This window comes from Ctenopharyngodon idella, chromosome 7, assembly GCF_019924925.1.
Source record: "Ctenopharyngodon idella isolate HZGC_01 chromosome 7, HZGC01, whole genome shotgun sequence".
In the NCBI taxonomy this organism is placed as follows: domain Eukaryota; kingdom Metazoa; phylum Chordata; class Actinopteri; order Cypriniformes; family Xenocyprididae; genus Ctenopharyngodon; species Ctenopharyngodon idella.
This window is the reverse complement of record NC_067226.1, coordinates 299470-325054: the sequence shown is the minus strand read 5'-3', so window position 1 is coordinate 325054 and position 25585 is coordinate 299470. Positions and strand designations below refer to the sequence as shown.

General features: G+C 41.1%; 3 protein-coding genes across 3 annotated transcripts in view; 1 reads left to right on the top strand and 2 right to left on the bottom strand.

Moving 5' to 3' along the window:
• LOC127516283 (uncharacterized) overlaps positions 1-25585 on the top strand; it is a 344148-nt gene that overhangs the window by 252058 nt on the left and 66505 nt on the right. The window lies entirely within an intron of this gene.
• Positions 12141-14245, bottom strand: LOC127516290 (cornifelin homolog B-like). The gene is made up of 4 exons (XM_051900778.1): positions 14116-14245; positions 13745-13874; positions 13414-13568; positions 12141-12871 (listed from the first exon to the last, which is right to left on the bottom strand). The coding sequence occupies exons 2-4, from the start codon at positions 13845-13847 to the stop codon at positions 12749-12751; spliced, it is 381 nt and encodes a 126-aa protein (XP_051756738.1). The 5' UTR covers positions 13848-13874; positions 14116-14245; the 3' UTR covers positions 12141-12748.
• Positions 17776-19151, bottom strand: LOC127516289 (cornifelin homolog B-like). Its single transcript, XM_051900777.1, has 4 exons — positions 19000-19151; positions 18737-18852; positions 18463-18617; positions 17776-18257 (listed from the first exon to the last, which is right to left on the bottom strand). Exons 2-4 carry the CDS (start codon positions 18837-18839, stop codon positions 18135-18137), a joined length of 381 nt encoding a protein of 126 aa, XP_051756737.1. The 5' UTR covers positions 18840-18852; positions 19000-19151; the 3' UTR covers positions 17776-18134.

Here is a 25585-nt window from a genome sequence, read left to right as displayed (position 1 = left end):
GCTGTGTGACACAGTTTAGACAAAACTTTGTGGGCGAAGACAGCGTGATTAAGACATTCCCGGAAACTGAATCACGTTAGGACAGTTAAGACGTTTCCAAGGGGAGGTTTCTGGAAGGGAAATCTAGGCTGCATCACACACTCAAGCAAATTTCTGGGGAATCCAGCTGTAGTCAGGGGACTACAGAAAATTTGTGGGTTCAGGGGAAGCCTGAAACTGAGGCTGTGTGACAAGGCTTAGACGTCTTAAGCTGGAGTGGAAGGCTCAACCTGTCCGATTTTAGGTGAAAAGTCAGGTCTGTAGGAGACGTCCAACAGATTATTTAGGTGCGCACCGACAAGGTAAGTCCATGAGAGTTCGGGAGAGCCAATATGGGGAAATCCCAGAGCAAGCTCGCAAAATATGATATACTGGTGTTTTGTCAAATGAGAAGATTGTATGGCCAAAGATGCATGCAAGATATAGAAAAGTTAATTAAATATTATGATTTTCCGAGAGAAGGAACATTGAGTGTCATAAGACTTAAGGTCGTAAGGGAATGAGTTAAAGAGATCTGCGATGTGGGGATGTTGTGTGAAAGCGATGTGTGTGTGAAATGTAAGCAGACAATAGATTGTAGGCTGGATGAAGCAGACAGAAGGGAAAGAATGTCGATGCAGAAAGAATTGGCATGTAGGGAAGGAGGAGTGAATGTAACTTACAAAAAGCAAACAAATAACCCTGTTTAGAAAAGGGACATCATACTTTTCCGAAAATATAATTTGCATCTTAATATTACAATGAAAATGTATTTAACAGTAATATATATCCATGACAGGAGTGGACATATCTTATGGTTTATGCTCCGAATAATGGTCCATAATTATCTAAAAATATGTGTGGGAGCTCAGCCATATATTTCTTAAAGTATTTAAGTGTCTACTATTTATGACAAGACATAAAACGAATGGGAAATTAAGACCAAAATTTTTGAGTATTGTGAGGGTTGAAAGGCACTCTATGGTGATATTGACCCAAAGAGGTGTGTGAACTCGCAAGTATGACATTAGACACTGTAATTTGCCCTGGCCCTTTTCCTGTTCGCCGGAGTGATGAGATACAGACTGTCCTCACTCAATGGCTGGCAGATAAAGTCCTAATTGTTGGTGATTTTTTCCATGTAGATAATGAAAAAGACGCATTGGGATTGGCATTTATAGACATTTTATGCTCTATTGGAGTTAGAAAACACGTGTCAGAACCCACTCATTGCCATAATCATACTTTAGATCTATGTTGTATCTTATGTTGGCATTAGTGGAATTGCATTGGCATGGTTCAAATCATATTTATCTGACCGTTATTAGTTTGTAGCAGTTGTAACGATCGGCCCTATCGGTCGAGTTTACATGTATTAAAATGGGGTCAAATTAAACTGTGTGAGCTTTTGGAGTGTTTAAAATGAATGATTAGAAATGAATAAATAAGGTGTATTTACAATATTCACATGGAACTTAAAACAACACAATAAAACTAGAATAACTTAGGCTGTTTAAAAGCGTGGAGTCCATTTGCACTATACCCTAAAACAGTCCTTAAGAGTCCTAGTAGCGTGCCGAAAGTCCCAATGTGAAAGTGTCCACCGGTGTATATACAAAGTCCTGAAAGTGATAATCCAATGGAAAAGTGATGTGGTTTGCTGGAAAGGTAAGTCCGTAAAATGAAACTCCTCAATCCAGCTTGTGGTCTTTGCTTGGTGACCCTGTTTGTTTGCCATGCTGCCTCCTTTATGCTGGCTTACTTCCTTATTCCTGTCATGTGATCAGTCACATGACAGGCAGACCCAGACTCATTTAAAGACATACACACATTAAAATAAGTAAGAGGAATAAAATAGCTAAGACAACATGTAACCCAATTAAAACTCAAATATACATAAAACCATCATGTTATATATATTGAGCGGATAAAACACGTGTCTTATGTGACAGTGTCACATAGTCCCCCCCCTTAGCTTACGTCACCTTGGGAAAGAAACCAGTCCTTAAAAGGTACTGTCAACCATTGTCCATGTGGTGGGTATCCTCTCAAATGTGTGTCTTAAAATGTCTTTGTAATATATTAAGTAAAACTAGGCCCTCCCACAGAGGCACTAGTCTGCCGTAGGGATCTATTGGAACACTAGAGAGAGGTGGGATCAGATACCAGCCTGGATGTCCTTGGGTCGGTGATACCATTCCTCCCAAGGTTCTGTAGCATCCAGTCTTCCTTGCACGCCACTCCCCCTGGCATTTCCTCCTATCCGGCTTATGGGTCTCTTTGGTGGATGATGATGATGTTGAAGCTGATGAACGGTGATGAAGTGGATGATGATGAGGTGGTCTGCTGCTGGGGTTGATGACTGCACACTCCCTGGTCTCCACACCACACGACTTGCAGTCGCCGACGAATCTCCAGATGTCACTGCGGATCGTGGGCCACCAGGCAACTTCCAGGATCCTCAGGAGGGTCTTGAGCCGTCTATGGTGTCTCTCTGGGGTCTTTTGATGGAAGTGCAGCACCGTCTGCTGGATCAGGGTCTTGGGGATGATGAGCTGGATCTTTATGTTGTCTTCCCCCTTCTGGATCCACCGATGCAGCACGCCTTGGTGGTCCCGCAGTTCAATACCGTCGGCCGGTGGAGTGGAGGGAGAGATGGAAAGTCTCTGGAGAGTGTCGTCATTACCCTGTGAGCTGGTGAGCTGCTCTCTGGAGAAGGGGAGGATGGAGAAGATGGTGTCCAAGTCTGGCCCAGTTGTAACGGTGGCACAGAATTCTCCATTGGTCTCTCTGTTGATAGTCCGTGAAGTGGTTGAGGCAGTGGGATCGTTGGTCGGAGGAAAGCCAGGGGTCGACGTGGGAGGCACTGGGCTGGTCGTCGCAGTGGGAGGGGAGATGGCAGTTTCTGGATCCTTTGTCTGTTCCAGCTGTTTCGCCCATTTCTTGTCTCTCCTCTTAAAACAGTCGATGACCTCTCTCTCTAGTGTAACCACGGCATCCTTTATAGATTCCTCCATTTTTTTCAAATTTAAAATCCACAGCCTCTCTAAAAAACAGTTCACGGTTAAGATTAGTTTCAGCAGAGTCTTTAAAATCCTTCTCCAGTTTTAAAACAATGTTTTTAAGAGCAGCCACCTCAGCGCAAAGCTGTACACATTCACAATGATGTAAAACCCGTTCATCATTAAAACCAGCAGATGTATTAAAAGAAACAGCATTAATTTGGTTTGTCATCATCTTAAAACACTCTTCTCAACACAGCGTATAAAATCTTTAAACGTTCCCCGTACGGGCCACCATATGTAACGTTCAGCCCAGAAGGATGAATTTACATAAATTAAAATGGGGTCAGATTAAACTGTGTGAGCTTTTGGAGTGTTTTAAAAGATGAGTCAACAACAGAAATAAAGTGAATAAATAATATGTATTTACAATAATCACAAGGAACTTAAAACAACACAATAAAACCAGGAAAACAATCAAACCACAAACCAGGAAAACAATTACTCACCTGTGGACTTACCTTTCCAGAAAGTACTGCAGACATTTGTTTATACACCGGTGGACATTTCTCACTTGCACATTGGGACTTATCAGCACACTAGGATACTTGGACTGTTTTAGGGTATGGTGTTTTAGACTTTATGCTTCTAACAGACTAAGTTTTCCTGGTTTTATTGTGTTGTTTTAAGTTCCATGTGATTATTGTAAATACATATTATTTATTCACTTTATTTCTGTTGTTGACTCATCTTTTAAAACACTCCAAAAGCTCACACAGTTTAATCTGACCCCATTTTAATTTATGTAAATTCATCCTTCTGGGCTGAACGTTACACAGTAAATGAAGAGATGTCATACCGATCACAAGTTCAGTGTGGAGTACCGCAAGGCTCAATACTAGGATCATTGCTTTTCACTCTGTACATGCTACCTTTGGGAGATATCATTAGGAAGCATGGCATTAATTTTCACTGTTACACTGATGATACTCAGCTCTATATTTCTTCGCGCCCTGACGAAACTTACCAATTCACAAAATTAATGGAATGCATAGCTAATATAAAAAATGAGTATATTTAAAAGTGTATGAAAGATGGGTTCAAGTGTAATACAAGTGGTAACTAAATACATTTTTTTTAATACAGAGATAGTATGTTAAAAGCACATTTTAGTTCATATTCATGGTGTCTCAAAATAGCACAGTTGAATACACTCAAGATTAAGTCAATGCCTCTTAAGATTGTTCTTAGGATTATCTTAAGAAGTACTAAAGAAGAATTTTTAGTATATTAAGTACAAAATTAGTGCATGAAAATAGAGCACTTTAAGTAAATTATGGAAATTTCACACAATATTCAACTGGCAACCAATGAAGTGAAGCCTGTCTTGGCTTCATGTCATTGGTTGCCGGTTCAACAAGATCACCGTCAAGTTCAGGTATCCTCTTTCCCTTGTCCCAGCAGCCCTGGAACATTTTTGTGGAGCAGCCATGTTCACCAAATTGGACCTCCGCAGCGCGTACAACCTCATCCGGATACGTGAGGAGGACGAGTGGAAGACCGCCTTCGTGACCCCTACTAGACACTACGAATATTCGTATGCCATATGGATTGGTCAACGCCCCCTCCGTATTCCAGGACTTCATGCACGAGGTGCTCCGGGAGTTTCTCCATCGCTTTGTGATTGTCTTCATCGACGACATCTTGATATACTCCCGGAGCCTGGCCAAACATCGCCAACATGTTGCAGAGGTCCTCCAGCGCCTAAGGGAACATCAGCTCTTCCTCAAAGCTGAGAAATGTTCCTTCTATCAGTCCTCCACCCAGTTCCTTGGCTAAAACATAAGTGAGCACAGCATCCAGATGGACGAGGGGAAGGTCGACGCTGTACATAACTGGCCAACACCTTCTACCATAAAAGAACTCAACGTTTTCTGGGATTCTCAAACTTCTACCGCCGTTTCATTCAAAACTACAGCTCCATCACAGTTCCACTCACCAATCTCTTCAGAAATAAGCCCAAGTCTCTGTCCTGGACTCCAGCCACCACCCAAGCTTTCCAAAGCCTCAAGGATTCGTTCACCAAAGCACCGCTCCTGATCCACCCTGACCCCAACAAACCATTCGTCATCGAGGTCGATGCATCCACCACTGGCGTAGGAGCGGTGCTTTCCTTTCGCATTGGAGGAGTGGAGACATTGGTTGGAGGGTGCAAAGGAGAAGTTTACCGTACTCACCGATCACAAGAATCTCCAGTATCTCACGCCAAACGTCTCAAACCCATACAGGCAAGATGGGCTTTATTCTCCTATCGTCCAGGAAACAAAAACCTCAAGGCAGATGCTCTATCCCGTCTCCATACCTCATACATAATCTCACACACTCGGCTCAATCCTCCATGGGCACTGGTCATTCAGGGGCCAACCGCACCCTCTCACTGCTACAAGATCGCTTCTGGTGGCCCAACATGGCCAGGGATGTGAAAAGGTTCATCCAGGGATGCCCTGATTGCGCCATCTCCAAAAGCCCACGCCATCTTCCATCTGGCAAACTTCTTCCCTTGCCCGTACCACAGCGCCCTTGGTCACACCTAGGAGTAGACTTCGCCACCGACCTACCTCCATCTGAAGGTAACACATCCTAGTCCTAGTCATTGTTGACCGATTCTCTAAATCCTGCTGTTTGATTCCTCTGAAGGGCTTCAATCATGTATTTCAAAGCTATGGTATCCCAGAGGACATTGTGTCTGACAGAGGCCTACAATTCATATCCCAGGTATGGAAGGCTTTCTTCATGCTCATAGGTGTGACCATCAGTCTGTCATTAGGGTACCATCCGCAGTCGAACGGGCAAGCGGAGAGGAAGACTCAGGAGATTGGGCACTTCCTGAGAACCTTTTGCCACGGCCACGAGAACTCTTGGAACCAATTCCTAGGCTGGGCAGAGTACGCGCAGAACTCCCTCCGCCAAGCTGCCACTGGACTGACTCCCTTCCATCTCATCATCACTGCAGCATATAAGCACACACTTCACCCTGGCACATTGTCTGGTCTCGTTCTTGAGTTAGACCCACTTACCTGTGCTACTTATCTTCATGTGTTGTTGTTCCATCATCTCTCCTGATCCTCCATGTTCCCAGTGTCTACCTGGTGGTCTGTGTCTCCAGCGTCTTCATTCCCCCGGACTTCTTTTATGCTTTACTCACATCACCGAAGTGTGTGCTCTGCTGCTCATGTCCACGACCTCCTCAAATCACCTGCAAAACAAAGAACTGTCAGTATGTAGATCCTCCACGACCTCCTCAAATCACCTGCAAAACAAAGAACAGTACAGTATGTAGATCTACCTGTTGCTTGACTGCTTCTCTCTGCAATCATAACAACCTGCATATTTTACCCATGTCATCTAGTACATTACTTTCAATTTCTATTGGTCTCTGGAATTGTCAATCTGCTGTAAACAAAGCTGACTTCATTACATCTATTGCTACTCATTCAGGTCTCTATCGCATGGCTCTGACTGAGACATGGATCAAACCAGAGGACACTGACACACCGGCAGCCCTCTCCTCTAATTTCACTTTCTTTCACACCCCAAGCCAGATTGGGAGGGGTGGTGGTACTGGTCTGCTTATGTCCAATGAATGGAAGTTCAATCCTTTACCAGCTCTTTGTGACTACAGCTCATTTGAATCACATGCAATTACCATCACCTACCCTGCTAAAATCCATGTTGTAGTGCTTTATCGTCCCCCAGGTCAGCTAGGTAACTTCTTGGAGGAGTTAGATGTGTTACTCTCATCCTTCCCTGAGGATGGTACTCCTCTGCTAGTACTTGGAGATTTCAACATCCATCTAGACAAACCTCAGGCTACTGACTTCCACACTCTGCTTGCCTCGTTTGATCTCAAGCGAGTGTCTACTACAGCTACCCACAAATCAGGTAACCAATTGGATCTCATCTACACACGCTGCTGCTCCACTGATAATACACTGGTTACTCCACTACACACCTCAGACCATTTCCTCATCACTTTTAAGCTCAACCTGACCCCTAACTCAACACACACTCCACCTCATGTTACTTTTCGGCGAAACCTACACTCGCTCTCACCCTCCCACCTATCCTCTTTGGTCTCATCCACACTTCCTCACCCTAAACAGTTCTCATCATTGGACACTAACAATGCTACTGAGACTCTTTGCACCACGCTAACATCTTGCTTAGATGACTTCTGCCCCCTCTCATCCAGACCAGCCCGCGCCACCCCCTCTGCCCCCTGTCTTTCCAATGTTCTCCGTGAGCATCGGTCTAGACTCAGGGCTGCAGAGAGGAAGTGGCGCAAATCTAAAAATCCTACTAAATTTAGCTTCTATCAGTCACTCCTTTCTTCTTTCTCTACAAATGTCTCCAATGCTAAAACCACATACTATCACAACAAACATTAACAATTCTACTGATTCCCACACACTTTTCAAAACTTTCTCTTCTCTTCTTTGCCCTCCTCCCCTCCCTCCCACATCAGCTCTTACAGCTGATGACTTTGCCACATTCTTCACACATAAAATAACAACCATCAGCGGCCAATTCTCCACACCACATACTGACAATAACATCTTAATGGAAAAAGCACAAATACTCCCCTCCTTCTCTATGCTCTCTGAGGCAGATGTTTCCAAACTCATCCTTTCCAATCACCCTACTACCTGTCCGCTTGACCCTATCCCCACTCATCTTCTTCAGGCCATCTCCTTCTCAATTGTACCTGCACTCACTCACATTATCAATTCTTCTCTTCACACTGGTACATTTCCCACAGCTTTTAAGCAGGCTAGGATCACACCACTGCTTAAAAAGCCCACTCTGAATCCAGCACTTTTAGAAAACTATAGACCGGTATCCCTTCTTCCATTCATTGCTAAGACACTTGAGAGAGTTGTGTTCAACCAACTGTCTACTTATCTCACACAGAACAACCTCCTTGACAACAACCAGTCTGGCTTCAAGAGTGGCCACTCAACTGAGACTGCCCTGCTCTCAGTTACTGAAGCCCTGAGATTGGCACAAGCAACTTCAAAATCATCGGTACTCATCTTGCTGGATCTGTCTGCTGCTTTTGACATGGTTAACCACCAGATCCTCCTGTCAACCCTCATGTCGAAGGGCATCTCAGGAACCGCACTCCAGTGGTTCGAGTCTTACCTCTCAGGTAGGTACTTCAGGGTATCTTGGAGAGGTGAGGTGTCCAAGTCGCATCATCTTGCTACTGGGGTACCTCAGGGCTCCGTGCTTGGACCACTTCTCTTCTCCATCTACATGTCATCACTAAGATCTGTCATTCAGGAACATGGTTTTTCCTGTTATGTTATGCTAATGTTATGTTATGCTGTTATGCTGATGACACACAACTCTACCTCTCATTCCAACCAGATGATCCGACGGTTGCTGGTCGCATCGCAGCCTGCCTGACAGCCATTTCTGCCTGGATGAAGGACCACCACCTTCAACTCAACCTTGCAAAATGGAACTGTTTGTGGTCAGTGCCAACCCAACACCTCATCACAACCTTTCCATTCAACTTGGGTCATCAACCATAACTCCTTCCAGGACGGCCAGGAACCTTGGAGTGGTGATGGATGATTGTTTAAGCTTCACAGATCATATTGCTACAACGGCCCGGTCCTGCAGATTTTCCCTGTACAACATTAGGAAGATCAGACCCTTCCTATCGGAGCATTCCACACAAATTCTAGTCCAAGCTCTTGTTCTATCCAGACTGGACTATTGTAATGCTCTCTTGGCAGGCCTTCCAGCATGCACTGTCAAGCCTCTACAACTGATCCAGAATGCTGCAGCAAGACTGGTCTTTAACGAACCGAAGAGAGCGTATGTCACACCTCTCTTCATCAGTTTATATTGGCTGCCAATAGCTGCTCGATTCCAATTCAAGGCTCTAATGTTTGCCTACAGAACATCCACTGGCTTTGCACCACTATACCTAAACTCACTACTTCAGACTTACGCGCCCTCCAGAAGCTTGCATTCTGCAAGTGAACGGCGCCTCATGGTGCCATCCCAAAGGGGTACAAAGTCACTCTCACGGACCTTCTCCTGGTCTGTTCCTGGTTGGTGGAATGACCTACCATGCTTTATCCGGGCAGCTGAGTCTTTAGCCATTTTCAAAAAACTGCTAAAGACATATCTTTTTCGTCAACACTTGAGACAGCAATATTGGCACTTTTTATTTTACTTTTCTTTTTTCGATTTTCTATTCTCTTTCTCCATCTATTTGCATATATATTTAAAAAAAAACCTTGCTACGAGCACTCTACTGATGAAACTGTGACTAGACACGGCACTTACATACTGTTCTACTCATGTTGATTTGATTGCTTCTACTATTCTCATTTGGAGAAAAGCGTCTGCTAAATGACTAAATGTAAATGTATTTCCATTCATTATTGCATTGCTGCTTTAACTGCTGTATTCACCTACCTGTTTACTTTACCTGCCATGTCCAATAAACTCTCATATTCATTTCTACATCATTGTGAGTCTGTGTTCCGTAACAGACATTTTATGTATTATATTTGTTATATTATAGAGTCTAAATGTCAATGTGCAGTTTAATATGTTGCTAACACATTTTATTTCAGTATTTATTATGTATTTCAGTCGATTTCAGTATAGCAATATAGTTTGGGAATAGCCAATATCAAAGTTTACTAATGTATGTTAAGTGTAGTAAACCATTCACACAGAGACACACAAAACTTGCAGGATTCATATTTAAACAGTCTTTTTGGGGTTTAATATTCAGAGACACTATATCGTGATTAGAATAAAGGACTTAAGAATAAAAAAACTTACTATTCACAATCATCGGCTTGATCTAATTGATCCTCGAAATGAAATTGAAAGTCGTGCTTTTCCTCTGAGGTAAATTCTTCCAGAATTATTCCCCACTGCGTCTCAAAACGATGTATATGAATCTGACTAAGCTTGATCAATTTTTTTTTTGAGCTGATGCGGGCATTCACTCTGTTGCATGGATCGTCAAGGGATAATGAGATGACTCGCGAACGACTGACATTTCTCTTTTCAAACAGAGAATATTTGTTTTCAATTTGACTTACATTATTTAAAACCTGACATGCCAGGAATGTGAATGGCACGAAGAAACCTCAGATGCTTCTGACTCCAGAGGAGGAGATGGCGGGTGAGCTGTGATATGTGACGGGAGCGTAGACCACCCTGATGGTTGATGTACACAACAGCCGCAGTGTTGTCTGTACGGACCAGCACCTCTTTGCCCTGTAGGCGCTTTTTTAGGCGGCTCAGTGCAAGATGTACTGCCACCAACTCTAAGAAAATTGATGTGCCACTGCAGACCCCTAAACCCCTGAAACTGCATGCCCATTGTACATGGCAACCCAGCCGGTGGCAGAGGCATCCATTAATACCATAGCATGCCTGGACACCTGTTTCAGGGGTACTCCTGCCCGTAGGAACAAGGGGTCTGACCATGGGCTGAAGGTTTGGCGACAGGCCGGTGTGATTTTCACCCGGTGAGTGCCGCATTGCCACGTCCATCTCGGTACTCGGCCGTGAAGCCAGTCCTGAAGCAGTCTCATATGAATCAAACTGAGCAGTGTTACTGCTGCTGCAGCTGCCATATGTCCCAGGATCCTCAGAAAAAGTTTCAGTGGGACCGCCGTCCAACGGTTAAAGGATTAGTTCACTTTCAAATGAAAATTTCCTGATAATTTACTCACCCCCATGTCATCCAAGATGTCCATGTCCTTCTTTTTTCAGTCGAAAAGAAATTAAGGTTTTTGATGGAAACATTCCAGGATTATTCTCCTTATAGTGGACTTCAATAGACCCCAAACGTTTGAAGATCAAAATTACAGTTTCAGTGCAGCTTCAAAGGGCTTTAAACGATACCAGACGAGGAATAAGGGTCTTATCTAGCGAAACGATCAGTCATTTTAAAAAAAAAAAATAAAAATGTATATGCTTTGTAAACACAAATGATCGCCTCGCAAGTGTTTCCGCCAGACCACCTTCCGTATTCTTTAACAAGCTTACGCTGTATGTTTTACACCTTCCCTATTCAAATTACGGAACGAACGCGGCCCTTTGAAGCTGCACTGAAACTGTAATTTTGACCTTCAACCGTTTGAGGTCTATTGAAGTCCACTATAAGGAGAATAATCTTTGAATGTTTTCATCAAAAACCTTAATTTCTTTTCGACTGAACAAAAAAAAAAGGACATGGATATCTTGGATGACATGGGGGTGAGTAAATTATCAGGAAATTTTCATTTGAAAGTGAACTAATCCTTTAAGTAAAGTGATTTAGATAAAGGGGTTTGAGTGTTTAATAAACAGTATCTAACCTGACAAAAAGATATTCAATGTTATCCACATTCTATTTCATCTGCAACAGCATTGTGAACTTATGTGAAGATACGTTTGGTCATCAACTTTTAAATGCATCATTATGCTAATTGCACATACACGAGGAGAGATCTCTACATGAAACCCACACGACTAGCAGATCAACGTGTTACTACATTTCTCTCTGAAACAGTAGGAAATTAAATTAAATTGAATATGGAGGATTTTAACTGTATCAAGATGATTGACAGGGCAGTTTAAACGGTAACTAAGCGAAGTAATATGTCCCAAAACTTGCCTACTCTTCTGCTACAAAATCAAAAATATGTACTTTTTCTTCATAAAAACTCTACATACTTTTAAGGCATAGTTTAAGTAGGCGAATTGGGAAATCTCTGAAATTGCCTACCTTAACTTTAATTGTAAAGAGAAGGAAATGGGTGGACATTCATATGAAAAAAATAAATCATGATAATAATTTTGTCCTGGGCCCTGTGAATTTTAATATTAAAAGTAATTTCTGTCTAGTATCAGTTCATTAGTTGTATGGTGCTTTTTTGAGCTTGTCAGCCCCAGTTCCTATTCACTTTTTGTAAAAGTGGAAAACAGTAGCCTAAGGGTGTGTAAATGTTTCTAAGCATAATTTCTAAAAAATAATTATTTTTTCTTTTTTCTTTTCTCGTTCTTTTTCTTTTTTTTTTTTTTTTGATAGAACACTTATCTTTTTAATCAGCTTTATTGAGTACACCAACATATTTTTATATTCTATACATTTAATCATATACAGATCTGCACAAACATCTTTTTTTTTCTAATATCAAACCTCCAGTGTCACATATCAATGGCTCAATATAACAACTTTCCAATTACAGTGAAAATCATATTAAGCAGATATTTTTATAAAGATACAGAGTGTGAGATAAAAAGATTATAACTTTAAAAATGAAAGCATAATACAACAATCTATAATAAAAATAATTAATATGTTGTGACACTAAATATGCTATAACACTAAAAATCCCAAATTGGCATATTTTTTCCTTAAGGGAATTAATTGTTCAGAAATGCTTCACTTCCTGTATTAAAGCTGTACACCAACAATATGTAAAACACATTCCACTACAATACAATGCCAAAGGGCTGATCTCAGGTCAGTGTGTGTGGGAGGAAGATCAAAAACTCTGATTACACCTGCAGAACAGCAAGTCTTTGTGTTTTGGACTGACGTGACTGTGATCCAATAAGGACAAAGAGCACTTTAGAGAATGTATTGTGAAAATTATTTTAAAAAAAGGTGATGAAGATGAGAAAGATGATGGTGATCTTTAGGCTGGCCTGTTGTTGAACAGAGTGATTGGATGGAGTCTTGCCTTCATCTCCCGTCTGATCTGGCACCATGAGCATGGTCCACAGAAGAAAGAGTACACGCAGTCATTACAGATAGAGTCCTGCGTGAAGAAAAAATGGGTTAAACATAATGAACCACAATTTAAGACAGGCTCAATAGATCTAGTCAGGTTAGATGCTATATTGAATTTAACGCAGATGAAAACAAGACTGTGAGGGATAGACTTTAAGTGTGTTCAACTTGAAGCAAGCTGAGCAGACCTGTCGATGTATGACATAAAAGTATTGCGAGAGCAATTTGAAAACATGCGGAGCTGTCTGCTCTCTAATCGCTCTTGTGGCACTTTGATGGTCTGCTCAACGCGCTTCAAGTCGAACACACCTAATGGCATACACTGAATAAGGCCCTAGATTATGTAATTTTCACAACTCACAACTTTCAAAATAGTTTTTGAACAACGTATGTTGTTAAACAACAGTACAATCCATTGAACGCACTCTACTTCTAACCATCACAGACTCGTTTTCATTCTTGTCAAAACTTAAATATGGCGCTACCCTGATTAAGGTCCACTGATTCAGCTTGTCATAGCACAGAATTAAAAAAAAATGCTTTGGTTATCATAGAGTTTTTTGTCTTTACCGTGATGCCGTAACGTCGGCGCGTGGACACCCTCATGGAGAGAGTAACTGGGGGAATAAATCCGCAGCTGTCCAGTAGAGGGAGACAGAGACATTCTCCGTGGTCTCTGGCTGTAATGCAGGCGAAGCAGGGGAAACACCACACAGAGAAACAACCTGCAGAATCACCAGAAGACCGACCAATTAATTATTCTGCCTTAACAATCAGACTCTCGGTTTAGTGTTGAAAGCACATGCTAAAAACATTAATCTAAAGAGAGTGTTTCTACAGCAGTCAGAGATTTAACTTTTTTCTTAAAAGTCTTAATTCATACAGACACACACAAACTTACATTCATTGACGTTGTCGCATTCGCAGATGCTGGTGCTCCACTGGTCTGATGCAGCAGCCACTATCAATGGCTTGGGCTGCTGAATTACCATCTTGGTTGCCATGATGAATGTTTCTCAGAATTAATAACTCTGAAATCCCAGAAGAAAACTATAATTAAAAATCTAAAGCATTATTTTAGCTATTATTAAAAAGGTGACTTCAAAAAGTCAGACAATAAAATGTGTTACTTAGTTGCCTCCATAAAGGAAATTCTAAACTATATATATATATATATATATATATATATATATATATATATATATATATATATATATATACACATAAAACAGCTTTTCTCAACAGTTGCTTCAGTAGCAGATTTTGTCTTACCTGGGACAGAGATGCAAGCGACTGACACCTTGAGAGGGTGATGCTGTTATTTATTTATGAGGTAGGGAGGAAGTCGGGAATGTCTAGACATAGATTCACAGTCATACACGTCCACACGTACGCAAATAGTAAAGGATGCTTATCACAGAACAACTTTCTAGCTGTGTTTTCATCAGACTGGAACATGGTAATAATGAGAAAAATTACAAGTATGCAAGATCAATAGATTTTGAAAAATTGACAAGAAATGCAACATGATTGTAAAGCTTGTGGTGTAATCCCCTGTAGTTATTCCTATTGTATTACATTTTGTCTTTTGGAAATAAGAGAAAGTACCTAAAACATGTATAATGAGATGAGATTAATGTCACAATCTTAATATGGATGCAGGTCTTTAGTTGTTGTGAAACTCTTTGCAAAAACAACAGAATTATTGATTAATCCTCAGTACATGTAACACAAACATCAGGAACTTTTTATGAAATCCTTTGATCGTTCTTACAGACAGACAGTACTGACAAACTGTGCATGGGCACAGATTTAGCTCTCCGCACTACCAGGCAGCAGTGTTGCCAAGTCCGCGGTTTTCCCACAGAATTGGGCTACTTATACACTGTTGCCGCGGGTTGTTTTTCATGTCCGCGGGTTGAATTGACCCAAAATAATGTGATATTTAGTCCCTGGAATGCAAATTTTACCAGGGGAGCCCTGCCAAAAAATCACAAATTTTACCCCACAGAACACGATTTTTTACTGTGGGACCCCCCTGAAATGCGATTGGACTAGTTTTGGGCTACTTTTGAGGAGCAATTGGGCGGGTGTGCTGGGGTACAATAGTTCTGCTTATGAGGAGAATAACATTTTCCTCCCTCCCCCTCTGAGGAAGGAGTTGGGGTGCAGATAATTGCTATTGAAGGAGAAAGATGATAAAAAATTTACAAAGGGATGGCTGGCATCAGGTTGAGCTTGCAAAGCTGTGTGTTTGGCTCCCTGATGTAGCGAATCAGTACAGGTATTTAATTAATTTATGGGTGAAATATATGAATATAATAAATCATAAAGCTTTATGATTAATTATAATACATATACCGACCCGAGAGGGAATTATACATATATTGTGAATTAATTACAACGAATTATAATCAATCACATATATGATTAGTTCTGGTTTGATAATAATTTAGAGAAACTATTAGTTTGTCCAGCAAACCGTTAGCTCCTCATAGCCGATTATAAAAGGAAGGTTTTTCTCTGGCCACGAGAAAGACTTCCTATTCTAGCATCAATGCGTAAAGCAAGGATACTGGATCGAAACGTTAAAGTGACCTGGGTTTGTTGCATGAGCAAAAAAAAAACAATCGAGCATGAATATAATGTATTTAATATATGAAACTACGGATACAGAGACTATACTACTAGACATACACAAACAATACACATATATGGAAAACGAAAGTAAAGTCAAGAAAACAGAGGTGATCAAAGGATTGGCAACTTACTAACAGTTAAAACCTTTGAGAGCCAGCAAGGAAACTCAGCTTACACATCGAGCTTAAAACGCTTTGGAAAGAATGGTTCTATACTTGCATAGGTTCAGGTGCTGTGGTCGTTTCGTGTTTCTGCAGGAGTTTCGGTGCGTGCGGCTGAAGCGATTGGTCCTTTTCCGAGAAGGTGTTCTTCGGCGGGATTTTCAAACAAGGGTTTAACTTAAGAGTAAGATAACCGGAAAATAAAGAAAAAGAGTCCGTCTCCTAGGCGATGAAGAGAGAAGACTTAGGGCGACGGATGAAGAGGGTTTGACAAAGAAACTTGTTGCCAAAAGATGGTCGTCCCGAAGAGAGGGGGCGCGTGATGGAAGCGCGGTCGCCGAGACGTCCGGGAGAGACGTGTGTTAAATGGCGAGAGACAATCGAGAGACAATGAGAGATGCGTGTCGTTGTGTTTTAAGGACAACAGGCCAGAACGCCTCCTGGGATACATCAGCCAATGATGAGGGTGCGATTTTGGCGGGCAAACTCTTTCTTTGTCTCCATTTATGACCTAATTTGCATGGTTTGCGAAGTGTCCGATCTGAGTACATTTTCTTCAAAGTACCATTAAAAATAGAAGAATGCATTTTACAGTCATGTGACATACATTTTCAATTAGAGCATAACGAAAGCTTTACAATGAGACCAAACTTGTCAGATGGCAAAGACATAAAAGGTGAGATACAGTTTATACTTGAGTTTTATCGTTTAGAAGAAAACTAATACAACTACAGTCATAGCTAAGCTTATATACTAGGGATAAATACATGCACCTTTAAATACAGCGACGGGTACATATTGGCACAGTCATATTTGGAGGATAAATGTACATTCACAATCTCCATGCGTGTTTGTGAGTGTCTGTATGTGTGTGTGTATTGGGGTTGTGGCCAGTGTCTGTGACCATATCACCTTTAGTCCCACCAGGGTGACTCTTTGAAGTCTCTGGAGCTGGTGAGAATATGTTCTGTTTTTCTTTACTGGGGTAACAAAGGTGCCAATGGGGCAATTGGTCCCGGACTTGCCGGAGCCGATTCGTGATTTACATGCACAGTTCAGGAGGCTAAAAGCATTCTGAAATGTCCAAAGTTGATTGACTAGCCGGATCTATCCAGACGCTACACTGATAATATGCTCCTTCCCATTTCAACGTGTGCAGGGTGTTTCAGTCTCCTCCCTCCCCCTCTGAGGAGGGCGTGGAGTACAGTATGTTGTTTTTAGAGGAAGTCGGAATTATGGCTTGTTTTAGGGGAGATATCTCCTCCCTCCCCCTCTGAGGAGGGTGTTGGGGTACAACAGTTCTGTTTTTAGAGGATACTATATCTTCTCCCTCCCTCTCTGAAGAGGGTGTGAAGTACAGCATGTTGATTTTAGAGAAGACAGCTCGCTGGCTGACTTTTTAGCCCAGTGCCTAGGTTCTAGATTATTTTTTCTCCAGGCAGGCACTGGTCAGCATGGTGTAATTGGTACTGACGTCCCTATTGCGTCAGCTGACACGCCGTTGAGTTCCCTTGAAAAGGAACATCTCGGGTTACTCATGTAACCATGGTTCCCTGAGAGAGGAACGAGAAGCCATGTTGCGTCTCCATGCCTCGGGCGTGCCTGCTTCAGACATTTGAAGCTGATGACATGTTTTCAAATGCCCTTTTTATACACTGGGAGCACCCTGCGACGTCATCACTGTGTCAGCCATGATTGACTAAGTTGTTACACTTCTCAGACACCAGGGTCCTGCGTGCCCATTGCGTCAGCTGACGTGGGGTCTTGTTCCTCCCTCAGAGAACCATGGTTATATGCGTAACCTGAGACATTTTCTGTGATGGTAGGGTTAGGGTTAGTGGATATAATATACAGTTTGCACAGTATAAAAATCATTATGTCTATGGAAAGTCCACATAAAACATGGAAACCCAACATGTGTGTGTGTGTGTGTGTGTGTGTGGTCCCATGAGGAAAACAGCTTATAAATCATACTAAATCATGTTTTTTTTGTTGTTGTTTTTTTCCTGTGATGGGTAGGTTTAGGGTTGGGGGATAGAATTTACAGTTTAAAAAAATAGTCACCATAAAACATAAAAACCCAAAAAGTTTGTGTGAGTGTGCACTAAAACAAAAGAACATAAAAAAGGAGTGCAGTTTTTATCATAATTCTTTTTATTTCAACACATGCAATGACAATACATTAAAAAATATTCATAAAATTAAACAAAACATAACTAAAAAGCAACAGCTTTGAAACAAAATTAACAAGGACCTAATGATTCCTGTGATAAACTCACAGTTGATACAAACAGTGTTCCATTAAGTCTAAAGAAGCATCAATATGGTTGTTACCCTAAAGAATCATATATTTTTAGAGAAGAGTTTTCAGTCTTCATTCCTCAGCAGACTACAACTGAAATCCACATCACTGCTTGGGTCAGAACTGAATTCCAAATGGAGTTCATTTTAGAGTTGAAGTTACAATTTGGTGACTGATGATGAAGTGTTTTATTTTCCTCGGTAGCTTAAGAGGGTGACGGGTTGGTTGCGAGCCTTCATCTCACGTCTTATCTGGCAATAGGAGCACGGCCCACAGCAGAAGGATAACACACAGTCATTGCAAATAGAGTCCTGATAAAGAGAGAAAGAAATCAGTCAGTCACTGAACATAAAAGAATATTTATCTAAATGATTCTTTATTTGAGAAAGCCTGTCTTATTTAAAATGAAGCAACTAGTTTTTCTTGTTTTAATTGTCAATACATTTTTACTGGAAAATAAGAAAAAAGAACCGATTAAGATATGCATTTTTTGCAGTGAATTTTTGCAGTCATTACCTCAATGCCATAGGTGCGTCGGACAGACACTCTCATTGCCATAGTGATGGGTGGGATGAGGCCGAAACTGTCCAATAGAGGCAGGCAGAGACATTCTCCATGATCTCTGGCTGTGATGCAGGCGAAACATGGGCAGCACCAGAACGCAAAGCAACCTGCCGAACAAGATGTGGAAAATCAGTAACCATACAAAGAAAAAGAAGAAGAAACTTACCAATTAGATAACCAAATATTCGACTATCCATAGTAATTTTCATAAAAAAAATGCACTCACAATCATTGAGGTTGTCACATTCACAGATGCTGGTGGACCACTGGTCAGAACCAGGAGCCAAAACGAGGGGCTTAGGCTGCTGAATCACTATCTTAGTTGCCATGATGACTTGTACTCTGAAAGACAACACACATTAAGAAATGTTTAGGACTGAAACATGTATTTAAAAGGTAAGCTCAATAGATCTTATGTGCACAACAAAGTTAAATAAGTTTTATTATCAAAAGACAGGGGTGTCACATTTAATTCTGTGCAGTTCTTACCACAGGAGAGGAGAGACTGTGGGAATGACAATGAAGACCAGGACTGAGTGTCTGTGAAATCTGAGTGTGACTTTATAGAACCAGCAATGGACATAACACATGCGTAGAGACAAGAGATTAGCATCACACAACGTCTCCACAGAGCCAAAGCAGGTTAGTCAGGTACATGTTTTTCTTCTTATCGATAGATTTTAGGTGATTACCAGTTCTGCTGACGTGAGACATAATGATTCATCTTAATGAGACTGTATACTGATACTGAGAACTATCTATAAGAAAGAAAAGAATGCAAAAAAACAAAACAAAAAAAAAGCACAACAATCACCCTCAAGCCAAATATTTCACATAAAGCAGTAACAGTGGCAAACAGAGGTTCTGGATGTCAAACTCATGTTTTTGACATACCAGCCTTTTAATTAAAGCACTATTGCTGTTTTATCATTCTGATAATTTTTTTAAAAAAATGATTTAAAAAAAAAGAACAAAGAAATTAATACTTATTAAATTGATACATTAAATTTATAAAAAGTGACAGTAAAGTCATTTATAATGATTTCTATTTCAAATACAATTTTCTTTCGAAGTTTCTATCCATCAAAGAATCCTAAAAATGTATCAAGGTTTCCACAAAAATATTAAGCATGACAACTGTTTTAATAAGAAATAATAATTAGGTAACACTTAATAAATTATTAAAATTAATAAATTATTATTAAACATTAATACATAATTAACAAACATTACATAACACTTAGATAATTAGTTAATATATAGCTAGCACATAGCTAGAAATATGAGATAATGTGCTTGTCAATGTTTATAAATGAACTGATTAGCAGATCATTATTTACAGTTTTTTTTATTTGCTTTGGTACTATTTTCACAAGTAAGGTGTACATTTTCAAAACTCTTAGTACAAAACTCCAAACTGATCACACTTCTACACAGCTAGTCATTCTTTCAAAACCTGATCTCATGCTTTCATTCTAGTTGTACATATTTTCATTCTACATATTCACTGTTTCAGAACACAAGATCATTGTAATATGTAATGTGAACATTTGGTTTAATTACCAAAACACAACAGTATGTTCTTCTTTCAGTTTAGTACTTTTAACAATCAGTTAATTCAATAGCAAACAATGCAAGATACATGTTTCAAATCACCCTTGTTGTTGAAATAGTTACACAGGCTACAGATGCCACATTAGAAAATACACTTACATTACCTAAATTACATAATTGACATAAAATCCATAATGTTTGTAATAGTATCTATTCAGTGTTATCAAAAGGTGTGATGAATTATGACACAGTCATGAGGTTTTGTGTAGAACAGAGTTTGCTGTAATACAGTAAATGATCTCACTGTACCATATGACTGAATCTATACTGTAGTCAACCTTTAAAGATGAAGGGTGAGTTACAATAATGTGGCAGTCTCTATACCATAGTAATGCCTCTGTTTACAGTGTCACATGGCATACTATAATGTAAAACGATGCCATTTATCTCCCTTCTTTTGATGCATCTCTGATCAATCTGATTGTCACGGAGTCACAGCCAGCACCCACCAACACCAACACATCGTCACCAGATCTACACACTCCACCCACTCGTTCACAGTCTCCTGAATTCTAATCACCTGCACCTGCACCTCATCAGACACACTATTAAGACTCTCACTCCCTGCACTTCAGTGTCTGGTCTCGTTTAACGTACCTGGACTCCTTACTTGTTACTTACCTGAGCATTCCGTATCCTCTTCCATCCATCTTCCTTTGTCTACTCTCCGTTCCTCTTGGATCCTTCACCTGCAAAGAAACAATCATCTGTTAATACTCCAGCTAATTGACTGTTCAAAAGTGCCTGTTCATTTACTCACCTGCATTCTCCGTTTGCCAGTGTCCGTGCCTCTGTCTCGATAAAACAACCTGTTAATCACTTACCTGTCTGCCTCCGTCTGTGTCCTGACACTGATGTTATACAGTTATTGACTGTTTCTTTTCCTTCTCCTGCTCTGTGTTCACAAATTTCAAATCTGTGTATCTGTATCTGTATCTCTCTCTCTCTCTCTCTCTCTCTCACGCACACACAGACGTTGGTATATGTGGTTTACGGAGACTCTCCATAGACATAATGGTTTTTATACTGTACAAACTATATATTCTATTCGCCTACACCAACCATACCCCTAAACCTACCCATCACAGGAAAATGTCTGCATTTTTACATTTTATAAAAATTTAATTTCATATGATTTATAAGCTGTTTTCCTCATGGGGACCAAAAAAATAAATAAATAAATGTCCAAACACGGTCTAAAATTACTGGTATTACCATCCTTGTTGGGACATTTGGTTCACAACACAGTGTTTACCAGGACCACACATACACACTTTGAAAATTGTGGTCTAAGATAAATTGCTTATAATTCATTACATTTGATTATCCATATCGGAAATTGCAAATAATTTCTATAGAAACTATGCCTATAGAATCATTATCTATAGAACTCTATAGGTGTGTAGGATTACAAATTTAAGAATCTGTTTAAGATCTGCTGATCCTACATCCTGACATAACCTCACATGAAATGCTAAGGTGAAGTATATTGTATTTAACATTTTGAGGTAAAGATAATGACAATTTAAGGAGATCAATACAGGCAGCCCAGGTGTCTGTAACATTAACCTTTTGTCTTCATGCACTTCTTGACCATTTGGCAGGACAAGCTCAAGATACAGCGGTGCCTTTGTCTCTATGATAATGTAAAGGTATGGGCGATACTGTCAGACTGAGTGGATTAGCACCTATGCATTTGAATGACACCGTTATACTGATTAGATCATGGCTGGGAAATGTAGGGAATGGGCTGATTCCTGCACTGCATTTGCATGCTTTGTTTAGATTGTCTCCACCTCTACTCTATGTATTCCTCCCCCTTGAATGTATATGAATTACCAAGTACACTGCCTTAGTTGGACTTGGATGACTACAGCGACGCACAGCGCGTTTCTCAATAAAGAGTAACTTCTGCTTGAAAGATATCCCAACGTCTCCTGGTCTCTGCTTCGACGAGGGAAAAGTTTCCTACAGGTGTACCAAACGATTCATTAATTAACCATTAAGTTCAGTTGGATTAAATAATAGACAAATGTATTAAACTAAACGAGAAGAGATGCAAATCAAAAGTTTGATAGTAATAGCTTTATGAAAGGCAGTTACTGTGTGTAATGAATGAGGCTGGTACTCATTCATCCAGCCACTGGAGGGAGCCCACTTCTGAATACTAACATGGACTGTTGCTCGTTGGATACTTCCTGCCTCACTCCTGTATAAATAGACATGCATTTCCACTGCTGCTTTGTGAAGTATTGCCAGTTTATCACTGCCTTACCAAGCGTTTCACATTGCCTGTTTCTTTGCCTTCATGTTACTGACCATTGTGCCTGCTTTATTGGATTTTTGCCTTCTGGATTATCGTTTTTGCTGTGGTTGTCTTATTGGACTGATTATTTGTTACTGTTTATCCTGCCTGCCTTATTGACTACGTCTTTGCCTTTTGTATTGGATTTGTTTGCTGATATTTATTAAACTTCCAGCATTTGGATTCCATCTTGCCTCCATGTCGAGTCCCTCACAGAATACTTCGCCACCAATGGATCCAGCGGAAGTTTCTCAACTCTAGGCAGCTTGTGCTTAGTGAAATCCTAAAGGGCTACCAGGAACAACTGAGTCATCTGAGTGCTGCTAACAAGAGTTTAACTCAGTATATCCGCTCTCTTCCATCTCCTCAGGCTACCCTGGTAAGATTTGCTCTCCCAGACAAATTTGATGGCTCTCCCGAGAAATGTAGAGGATTTTTACGACAATGCAGAATCTATTTTAACGTCAACCTAATCATTCAACCAAGACTCAAAGAAGCGTGCATTCATGATGACGCTGTTAACAGGGAGTTAGTGTAACGAGGAGTCAGAAGCCATGGGATCCATGTGCAACTTTATTGTAGACAATCGTATTACAACAGGCAAGGGTAAATCACCGGCAACAGCAGTATCACAGGCTAGGCAGAAACATAACGAAGAGACAGGCCCAGGGTCGGGGCAGGCAGCAAACAGAACAGACAATATCCAGATAAACAGGCAGAAGGTCAAATGGGCAGGCAGCAAGATGTCGTAACAGTATAAACAATCCAAGGTCATACATGAAAAAACAATACACATATAAGAACGCTCAGAAGGATCAGCCGTGGCAAAACAAGACTTCGCAGTGTGTGTGTGTGAGAGTGCGTGTTTTATAGTCCACCGGATGGGGATCAGGTGAGCGCGTAATCAGCGCCAGGTAGTGGGTGATGGGAAATGAAGTCCAAAAGAGTTAGTACTCCGGTGATGGAGCCCTCAGGTGGTGATCGGAGGGAGCCACAGAGGCCAAATTTGTGACAGTTAGACTGGGCATCAGCGGTTTGGAAGAGAGACCAGCAACTCCAAACCTCATTTGATTACTTCGTCTCACAATTACATGAGGTATTTGAATATTCTGAGGGGGTTAAGGATATTTCTGTTCAACCGTCTATCTACGCCAGGGCTCTCGCTCAGCCGCTGACTATGCTGTAGAATTCAGAACGCTAGCTGCACAAAGTTGTTGGAATGATGTGGCACTAAAGACTGTGTTTAGAGAGGGGCTCAATCACAACCTGCAGGCAGAACTTGCATGTAAAGGTATTGACTATAACCTCACTGATTTCATTTCTTTGGCAATAAGAATTGATAACTTGCTACGAAACTCTCCAAGCTCAAGAAGTAGCCCCAAGTCACCCCAAGTCATTATAGTAAGGTCTCGTTACAGAAGACTTTGCCAGACCCCGATCAACTCCACCAAACACACTCTCATCTTGGGCCATCCATGGCTGGCTGTCCATGATCCCCTCATTTCCTGGACCAGGGTGAGCGCAAACAATGGTCAAATTATTGTATGGCTAACTGTCTACAAGTTGCTGTTACCATGCCTTGTCTCACCACCAGTATTGAAAGTCCAGAAAACCATACATCCACCACCATACCCAAGGAATATTCAGAGTTTTCTGAGGTCTTCAGCAAAGTCAAGGCAACTCAGTTACCACCTCACCGTCCTTGGGATTGTATGACAGAATTGCTACCTAACATGGCACCACCTAAGAGCAAAGCTTATCCTTTATCCAGACCTGAAACCTTGGCAATGGAGAAATGTATTGAAGAAGCACTCTCATATGGGTTCATTTGCCCTTCCACTTCCCCCGCGGCAGCTGGTTTCTTCTTCGTTGAGAAAAAAGATGGAGGTCTCCGTCCATGTATCAATTACAGGGGTCTTAACACTGTCACTGTCAAATACAGATATCCACTCCCTTTAGTCCCCTCTGCTCTTGAACAGCTTTGCGAAGCCCGCATCTATACCAAGCTGGACCTGAGAAGTGCATACAACCTCATTCGCATTTGAGAGGGTGACGAGTGGAAAACCGCATTCATCACCACTAGGGGGCACTACGAATATCAGGTTATGTCATATGGCCTGGCTAACTCACCAGCAGTGTTCCAATCCTTTATCAACTAAATCTTCAGAGACCTCCTAAATAAGTGTGTCATAGCCTACATTGATGATATACTCATCTACTCCAATGACTGTCCCAGCATATCACGGACATCAAGATGGTCCTCTCTCGTCTACAAGAGCACCAGCTATACGTAAAAGCAGAAAAATGTGAATTCCACACAACCAAAACCACATTCTTGGGGTATATCATCAGTCACCAAGGTGTAGAGATGGACAACTCAAAGATCCAGGCTGTCACTGAATGGCCAAGACCCCACACAATCAAGGAGTTGCAGTGTTTTCTGGGCTTTGCAAATTTTTATAGACGCTGTATCCACAATTACAGCCTCATCTTCTGCTCCCTTGACATCTCTGCTAAAGGACAAACCCTCTAAATTAACATGGAGTGACAATGGTCAGAAAGCCTTTGAAACACTCAAGACCAGCTTCACTACAGCCCCCATTTTAAAACTCCCCAATCCCAATCTTCCATTTATTGTGGAAGTTGATGCATCCGACTATGGCATTGGTGCAGTCTTGTCCCAACATCATGGTACTCCTGGAAAGCTGTACCCATGTGCATTCTTCTCACGCAAGCTGAACACTGCAGAAAGAAACTATGACGTAGGTAACAAGGAGTTACTCTCCATGAAGTCTGCATTAGAAGAGTGGCGCCACTGGCTAGAGGGTTCCATCCATCCGTTCCAAGTAATCACTGACCATAAGAACCTCGAATACATTAAGGCAGCCAAGAGACTGAATCCAAGACAAGCCTGATGGTCACTCTTTTTCACAAGATTCCAATTCACAGTCACTTATTGGCCAGGCAGCAAAAACAGCAAAGTAGATGCTCTTTCCCACCGCCATGACCCTCCCCATCTTACACCACAAAGTGAACCTATACTACCATCATCTGTCATAATTGCACCCATTAGCTGGGACATCATGGAAGAGATTCAAAGAGCACAGCAAACAGACCCAGTACCACCTGAATGCCCTCCAACCAAGCAGTACGTTC